Source organism: Lynx rufus, unplaced genomic scaffold (genome assembly GCF_022079265.1).
Source record: "Lynx rufus isolate CCGP_SWC_20201006 ecotype Redwood Valley unplaced genomic scaffold, mLynRuf1.p SCAF_9, whole genome shotgun sequence".
In the NCBI taxonomy this organism is placed as follows: domain Eukaryota; kingdom Metazoa; phylum Chordata; class Mammalia; order Carnivora; family Felidae; genus Lynx; species Lynx rufus.
This window is the reverse complement of record NW_025814897.1, coordinates 111,658,332-111,667,072: the sequence shown is the minus strand read 5'-3', so window position 1 is coordinate 111,667,072 and position 8,741 is coordinate 111,658,332. Positions and strand designations below refer to the sequence as shown.

The window sequence follows — 8,741 nt, the reverse complement described above, 5'->3', positions numbered from 1 at the left end:
TGGGCGATCGGGTGCCTTTCCGGGGGACTGACGTCGCCCCTGTCGGCCCTCTCCAGGCTGCTAGCCGCAGGCTCTGCGACACCGCGGCGCAGAGTGGTGGCACTAGGCGGGAACGGGGGTGGCCTCTGCTCCAGACGCCGGGCTGCAGGTGCAGGGGTGGGGGCGGGGCCCAGCCAGCATCACAGGCGTCTGCCCTCTGCCCCCCGCACAGATGTGTCCCGGCGCGAGCGAGGCCCCGGCGCTCTACGGCCGTGGCTTCCTGACCATCGAGCAGATCGCCACGCCGCCACCGCCGGCCGTCATGGACTACATCTTCCTGCTCCTGTGCCTGTGTGGCCTGGTGGGCAACGGGCTGGTCCTGTGGTTTTTCGGCTTCTCCATCAAGAGGAGCCCCTTCTCCGTCTACTTCCTGCACCTGGCCGGCGCTGACGCCGGCTACCTCTGCAGCAAGGCCGTGCTCTCCGTCCTGAACACGGGCGGCTTCCTGGGCACGTTCGCCGCCTACGTCCGCGCCGTGTGCAGGGTCGCGGGGCTCTGCATGTTTGTCGCCGGCGTGAGCCTCCTGCCGGCCATCAGCTCGGAGCGCTGCCTGTCGGTCGTCTTCCCCGCCTGGTTCTGGCGCCGGCGGCCCAAGCGCCTGTCGGCCGTGGCGTGCGCCCTGCTCTGGGCCCTGTCGCTCCTGGTCACCACCGTCCACAACTACTTCTGCGTGTTCCTGGGCCACCGAGCGTCTGGCGTGGGCTGCAGGCACATGGACGCCTTCCTGGGCATCCTGCTTTTCCTGGTCTTCTGCCCGCTCATGGTGCTGCCCTGTCTGGTGCTCATCCTGCACACAGAGTGCAGGGCCCGGAGGCGCCAGCGCTCCGCGAAACTCAGCCACGTCGTCCTGGCCGTGGTTTCAGTGTTCCTCGTGTCCTCCATCTACCTGGGGGTCGACTGGTTCCTCTTTTGGGTCTTCCAGATCCCGGCCCCCTTCCCCGAGTATGTCACCGACCTGTGCATCTGCATCAACAGCAGTGCCAAGCCGGTCGTGTACTTCCTGGCCGGGAGGGACAAGTCACAGCGGCTGTGGGAGCCTCTCAGGGTGGTCTTCCAGCGGGCCCTGCGAGACGGCGCCGAGCTGGGGGAGGCCGGGGGCGGCACGCCCAACACGGTCACCATGGAGATGCAGTGCCCCTCTGGGAACGCCTCCTGAGAGGCCAGCGCCCGGGGGGGAGGCAGGGGCCGCGGCCTCCAGAGACCTTCTGCCGCAGGACGGGAGCTCGGCCACCGCCCCGGGGCCCAAGTGCAAGGAGAAGAGTCGCTTCCTGCCCTCGCGCCTCCTTCCCCGAGGGCTGGAGGCGCTAGGGGCCACCGGGAGACTGAGAAGCCACCTGCAAACGGGCCCCGACAGACCCCCCCCCGCAGACATTGTCCTCGGCGCCCAGAGGCCTATGTATGGAAGTCACCCCGGGCTGGTCAAGGGGAGGCGGGGGGTCACCCAGGCCCGTCCGCCTCCTGCCCCTTTGAATCTGCCCTCCTTGAAAACGACACAGCCAGCACGGTCGCCTCCGGGGTCAGCAGCTGCGCCCCCGCTAGGGCACCTGTTCTCTCCATTCCATCCAGTCCAAGCAATGTCGGGGAGCCGACCTGAGCGCAATGGTGCTACCTGGGAGAAAGTTCTGGTTAACCTGCCTTGGAGTTCGGTCTTTCTGCACACGACGCCCCAGCCCCCGTCCAGGAATCCTTTGGGGACTTTAATGGGGGCAGAGGGGGGCTGGTTTCTGGTCATGGCAAGCAGCCTGCCGGGACGGAGCTTGGGCCAGCGTGGACAGATCACTCCCTTCTCGGACTCCATGCGGCCAGCCCCGGGACCCCCTCCGGAGTGCAGGCTGCCACGTGCCTGGTCCTCGGGGCTCGGCAGACCGGCCAGCAGCCTCTGGGCTCCAGCCCCCGCCTGGGAGCAGGCGCTGGCTCGACCCGGCCACCCCAGCCCACCTCCAAGCACAGTGGCCCTGTGCAGCCCATGCAAGTTTTATGGAAGCCAATAAGTGTATATCAATAAACATTTTATATCGTGCACCGAGCAAGGCTCCCTGCCCTCGGTCCCGTCTGTGTTCTTCCGCGGTGAGGGCGCCCTTCAGCGCCTATGGGCCCAGATGGCCGCCTGGCCATGCTGTGCCCCACCCAACCTGCTCTGTACCCCAGCTCTTGTGTCCCCTCCCCTGGCTGGTCCGTCTACACCTCCGGGATGCCCCCTCCCCCGGCTGGTCTGTCTATACCTCCAGGGTGCTCCCGGTAGGGTTTCCACCCCTCTGCCAGAAGGGGTTTTGGTCAGCCACACTGTCCTCTTGGCTAAAGCCTGTGCCCTTTCTCACCCGTTCTGGGCCCCCCTGCTCCCCTTGGAAACACTCCTCATGGTCCCTAGTCACTGCCAGGCCCGGTGCTGGCTAATGCAGTCCCTGCCTGTAAGGCCCACAGTGTGTCCACACAGGGGCTCCCCGGGTTGGGCTGCTGATTCCATCCCTGTCCGGAATGCCCCCCTCTGTCCCCAACCCTCCAGGGTGGGGGCTGGGGGTGGCACCTCCCTACTGCCCAGCAATAGGCTGGAGCCCCTCCCAGGGGAGACTTCAACTAGAGCCAGGCCAGAGGCTCCCTGACTGCCCCCTCCCCCCGCCCCCAGCCCTGTCCTCCAGCCAGCGTCCCAAGAGGCCCGTCTTAGGCTCTAGGTGTCCAGCCTGGGATCCCAGCCCCGTTTTGGGGAAGCTCTGGGGGGATTCTGCTCACTTCGTGGGCCCAAGGAGAGCCCAGGGCAGAGAGCAGGGCCTCTGTGCGCCGGCGGCCGGGAGGGGGAAGGGAGGGGGCAGGCCGGGAGGGGCTGGGAGGGGGCCGGTGGCTAAGGGAGCAGCAGTACCTCCGGGCCCGTCCGGCGGCCAGCGTTCCACCCGCAGACCCTGGACTCGCTCCCAGAGCAGGGGCCACAGGAGGCCCCCCCGGGTGGGCTGACCCCCAAGTGCATTTCTTGGTGACCGGCCCCCCAGCTGGCCGGACTCATCCCTCCCGGCCTCTCCGGGCCACTGCTCCTGTGCTCCCCTTTCCAACAGACCCGGCTGCTTCTCCTATCGAGGCAGCTGCTCTGCAGGGAGAGACGCACCCGTGTCTGCATCTGTCTGCGTGTGCACGTGTCTGTGTCCGTGTGTCCGCGTGTCCGCGTGTCCGTGTGCCCAGAGGCAGAGGAGCCTCAGGGGGTGGGGGTCAGTATGCCTACCTCTTCCGCTCCCCACCCCCATCCCCCCACACCCTCCCCCACACACCCCATCCCCCCACACCCTCCACCCCCTCACCCTCCAACGCCCATCCCCCCACCCCCCATCTCTCCCCACCACTCCACCCCCCAACACCCCCCACACCCTCGATACACACTCCCCGCCACCAGTCAAAGAGTCCCCGAGGAGCAGAGTTGGGGGCCTCACATCTGACACCCCTGGGGACTCAGAAGCAGGTGGGGTCCTGAGGACACCTGCGGGGGGCGGGGGGGCGAGAGTAGGACCCCCTCCCTGGAAAAGCTTCCAGCAGCCGGCCTCCAGGCGGGTGGAGATGCCTCCAGTCCTGAAGGGGGCCCAGGGGTTCCTCAGGAGCCCCCGCCCGGCCCCGAGTCCGCTGCCGGGAGCTACCCACCCCCAGGAGCTTGGAGCCGCCTCGCTGCCCGGGTCCGGCCACAGGAGCTCAGAACCCAGGCCCGGGCCGGCAGGTGGGCGGGCGGCCCTCACTCACTGCAGGGCCTGGGCGTCAGGGAAGGGCTGAGCCCCTATGGGGAGGCACATCCGCCTGAGCTGGGTGGGCGCCAGCCCTGGGAGGCTGGGGGTGAACTCTGGGGATCGGGCCTCCCCCAGCCTCTGGCCCCTTCTCGGGTGTGGATCGATACAGTCTTTCCAGGGAGCGCGCCTTCTCCTCCCCCTCCAATCCCCGAGCCTGGACCACCTATCCTATGCAGCCTGCACATCTAGCCACAGCCTGGACCACCTCGCTCCGTGCTAATGGCAGAGAGGCTCACGGCCGCTTTGCTCCTCCCTCCTGGGGTATTTAATTACTAAAAGGGCCGGGAGGGGAGCTCGCCGCGGGGTGGGCCAGATGCACCTTCACTACCTACCCCTCCCCAGGCAGCTCAGCTGGGCCCACCCCCAGCCTCCTCCTTCCTGGGTGTCTGGTGAAGGCAGGAAACGGAGGCCCTGAGCGTCACGGGAATCCACCCTGGAACTGTCTGGAGCAAGGGGTCTGGCCATCCTCCCCTGACAACCTCTGGTCGGCAGCGTTCAGCGAGCGGTGTCAGCGTCCCTGGGGAGGAGCTCGCAGGCAACGAGTAACACTTGTCTCCCTGCCCCGCCCCCCAGCGGTTACCAAGCCCGACTTTCTACCACCACGGGCTATGCGGGCTACACGGGGTGGGTGGGTGAAGGGGCCGGGGTTGGGCTGCGGGCGGAGCGTTCGGTGGCGATCAGTGCAGAAAGGTGCCAGCCGACGAGTGCACTCCTAGACGACGCAAAGGACGCAAAGGGGCCAAATTTGGAAAGTCAGGAGCAAGCCCCAGAGGGACAGGGGGCCGCCACCTATAAGCTGTGGGGCACGGGTTTTGTCACATACCGAGCACAGGCCTCAGGAGCTAAATCCCTGGTGACGCACGGGCAGCGGCAAGGTGGACAGGAGGCAGCAGGGTGGCCCCGAAGGAGGGACATTCAGGGGAACGGCCTGTCCCACGCACTGGGGACTATTAGGGACGACATAGTAGGCGCAGCGGGCCCTGGGCTAAGAGCTCCACCTGCAAAACCAGTGAAACTTCTCAGCAGGGCTCCAAAGGACGGCCCGTTCGCACCCACTGTGGAGCCACAGTCACCCTCCAAAGGCTCAGTGGCCCCGTAAGCCCCCGCCAGCAAAGCACTGCGAGTTGGGGGTCCAGGGGCGCCGCGTGGAATAGACAGGACAGGCCCGTCACAGCCCGAGTTCAACCCAGGCCGGCCCATCGCTCGAGACCAAAGCCGGCGGGGGGCAGCTCAGGCCGAGGCCCGGGCTGCTGGAGGCTGAGGCGAGCGGGACATGGGAAAGGGACGCGTGTCCAACAGACAGCACAGCGCCCGGCCGGACAGCTGACGCCTCTTCCTGCCTTCGTCTCCCCTCTTAGTGAGAAGAAACGGAATGCCTCCCTGGCACCCGCCCAGCTCTCCCCGAGCCCCCGCCAGCTGTGGTTTCGAGATGATCGGGGTTGGGATCTTGGGCCAGAATTTTGAAGGGCGAGATCTTTTCGCACATGCGCATCTCGGTTCAGGATCCTCCGCCAAGGCGACGGGTCTTTCCCAGGAGGCACGGGGTTCATCTGGAAGGTGGGACCAAGGGATGGGTCCGTTTATGGTCCCACAGAAGAGGAGAAGCCCAGCCCGAGGAAACGAGCCCTCCGACGTGCCGGGAAGCTGCAAAAACACGCTGCACAGATCTTCCCGAACGGGGGCAACTCGGGATGCGGGCAGAATTCGTATGTTTGGGCCCAGCGGGCGCTGGACGGTAGCCAGTGGGGCCTAGAGAAAACAACAGGGCACAGTTCACAAAATGAAAACTCGTGGAAAGTTCTGCCCCAGTGAGTCAGGATGCCAGCACGAAGTTTCCTGGCAATTCCAGGGAAGGCTTACCTACTCAGGAAGGTTTTGTGAAAAACAAAAATCTTTGTGACGGATTGAACTGCGGCCTAATTTCCACGCGATAAAATACACCCATGGAACGAACAGCGCGATGACCTTTGACACGGGTACGAAGGCCCACGTCCTCACCAAATCAGTACGTGGAATGTTTCCATCCTCCCCCAAGAGAACATTGCCATCGCCCCCCACGAAAATGTCCCGGTGCCCCAGAGCACCCAGCCCCACCCCGCGACGGCCCCGCCCGCAGCCGGAGACGGCCGCTCGCCTCTGCTTTATGCCAAAGAGATTCTAGATCAGAGATCCGCTTCATAGGCAGATGTATTCACTAACCGGCCACGCCTCTTGGTGACCAGTAAAGTAACAGAGGCCAAGTGTGATCCAGCTTGGGGTGGGGGTGGGGAAAGTGCGTGTGTGTGTGCGTGTGTGTGTGTTTAAGGAAGTCGAACTGACTCACCCACCAGGGACGCTCCAGAAATGATTTCCGCTTCAGATATAGCTGAATCTGGAGCCTCAAGTAATGTTCTCAAGGGTACTTCTCCTTCTCTCCCGCTTCGCGTTTATTCTCAACGAATAAACGAAACGGCCGGTAACCAGCAGCTCCTGTTTCCATCCCACAAATTCAGCAGCCCCCGCAGACGGTCCCTTTCCTCGTAACTGTAAGATGAGTCCCAACGACTGTGCTCACTGGCCCGCAGAGCCCCACGCTGTCCCCCAGAGTGGGGCCTGGGGGTGGCGAGGGGGGCAACTCACCCGAACCCCACAGGCTGAAAGCAGGGAAGAGGTGTGAGCTCAAGGGAAAACCTGGGTGTGTCGGCAGCAGGAGACGCGGACAGGCAAGGTGGCGAGCGCGGGCCGTGGTCCTCCTGGACGCCACCACCCTCCCTTCCTCCCCACAGACGATTTTAAATGCTCCTACCCAAAATCTGTAGCTATACTGTGCGTTCTCCTCTCCCCCCAGAAGAGAAAGAGTCCAAAATCAATTCCAGGGACTGCCTCCCCAGCACCGAGCCCAGGATCGGTGGGCTGTTGGCGTCTCTCTCCTCCGGATCCAGAGATACGTGCTATGACAAAGGATCGCCACCCTCAAGACGCACAAGTCACGGCGGAATGACTGTGATCCTTTCAAAATCCCATTTGGGAAAGGAAAGAACAGCAACCACACGCAACCGGCCCAGAGCGTATTCCATACCGGACGGGAAGCAGTAAGGGCGTCAGGCAGCCAGCCAGCATGCTAGCCAGGATCCAAGATGGCGCCCATCATCCACTTCCTGGTATCCCCAGCCTCATGTAACCCCGTACTGTGAGCGCGGACTGGACCAGGAAACTTGCTTCTAACCAACAGAATGGAGCAACAATAATTAGAGATTGTGACACCCACCTTGACAGCAGACTCTGCCCGCCCCCGCTGGCTTTAATGAAGCAAGCGGCCATATTGTGAACTGCCAAACTAGAGATCTCCCCATGGCAAGGAGCTGAGGGCAGCTTCTGGCCAACAGCCAGCAAGGAACTGAAGCCCTCAGTCCAGCGGCCAGTGAGGAGCTTAATGCTGTCAACACCCACGTGAGCTTGGAAACTATCTTTCCCCAGCTGAGCCTCTTGGTAAGACCCCCAGAGCCTACATCCCGATGGTAGATGTTTGAAGGCTTTGGCTCTGGCCCTACAGGGTGAGCCATTTGGTGCCGAGTTGGGGGAATCTCTGACGACGCAGCCCTCCAAACTCTGGCTTTTTTTTGTTTTTTAACTTTCTTTCCCTGTTATTTTGCTTCTGCTTTCCGTCAGCTCCCTGAGCTAGTAACCAAAACCAGATCCCGTGGGGCGCCTGGGTGGCTCGGTCGGTTAGGCTTCTGATTCTGGATCTCGGCTCAGGTCATGATCTCTCGGTTTGGAGCATCGAGCCCTGCGTGGGGCTCTGTGCTGATAGCATGGAGTCTGCTTGGGATTCTCTCTCTCCCTCTCTCTCCCTGCCCCTTCCCTGCCCGTGCTCGCTCGCTCTCTCTCTCTCTCTCTCTCTCAGAACAAGTAAACTTTATTTTTTTTTTTTAACTTTTTTTTTTTTCAACGTTTATTTATTTTTGGGACAGAGAGAGACAAAGCATGAACGGGGGAGGGGCAGAGAGAGAGGGAGACACAGAATCGGAAACAGGCTCCAGGCTCTGAGCCATCAGCCCAGAGCCCGACGCGGGGCTCGAACTCACGGACCGCGAGATCGTGACCTGGCTGAAGTCGGACGCTTAACCGACTGCGCCACCCAGGCGCCCCAGTAAATAAACTTTAAAAAACAACCCAGATCCCCTGTTGAGTCATGGTCCTTGAAGCCAAAGCCTAGTGCAGGGTGCACCATCATTCCGTGTCAAAGACTCCGCTGTCCCCCTGGCCTCAGAGGACGACCTCCGCGAGACCGCAGAGCGTGAAAACAATCGCTTTGGGTGGAGAAGCGGAACCCGTCTGCCTCCTGATGCGCGCGGCCTGACGTGACCAGCGGGGTTGAACAGTCCTCACCGTCACCCCCAGAGCCCGGCCACACTGCAGGAGAGGGCTTGTGACACGCCTCTTCCAGGCACGGGTGTCCCCACCGGCTGGGATTCTTGGCTGCGAGTGACGGAATCCCCACGGAACGCAGAGTCACATGACCGGCTCGCATCACGGAGAGGTCCAGGTGTGGAAGGGGGTCCAAGAGCACCTGGTCTGGGCACCCGGATCCAGGGTTCACGTCGATCAACCCGTAATTAATCAAGAAACGTGAGCCATTTCTGTACCTGCCAGGCACTGTTGTGGGCACAGAAGGGTCACGAACGTGAGAATTTCTGCCTTCCGGAAGCTCGTGTCTTCTTGGGCGGCCTGAATGTGTCTCTGGGCCTGAGGCCCTGTGTTTCTGTCCTGGCCCGACCTCAGGCTATGCCTTGCCCCCTGGAGGTCAGAGTCCACCACGGCCCCAGCTCAGCAAGACCCGAATAAGGGCCTGGGCCGGTCCAACTCTTCCCCTGAGACCAGGAGGAGCACAGCAGAGGACCCTGTCCTAAGTCACCTGTTAGTGACATATGGGGTTGGGGACCGTTCCAGCATCTGACCTCCCCA

The 8,741-nt window shown here is 63.0% G+C and overlaps 1 protein-coding gene across 1 annotated transcript; it reads left to right on the top strand.

Annotated features, from left to right (window-relative positions):
• Positions 1 to 201: 201 nt before the first annotated feature.
• LOC124504831 (mas-related G-protein coupled receptor member F) lies at positions 202 to 1,195 on the top strand. Its single transcript, XM_047070413.1, has one exon. The coding sequence runs from the start codon at positions 212 to 214 to the stop codon at positions 1,193 to 1,195; it is 984 nt and encodes a 327-aa protein (XP_046926369.1). The 5' UTR covers positions 202 to 211.
• Positions 1,196 to 8,741: the final 7,546 nt, after the last annotated feature.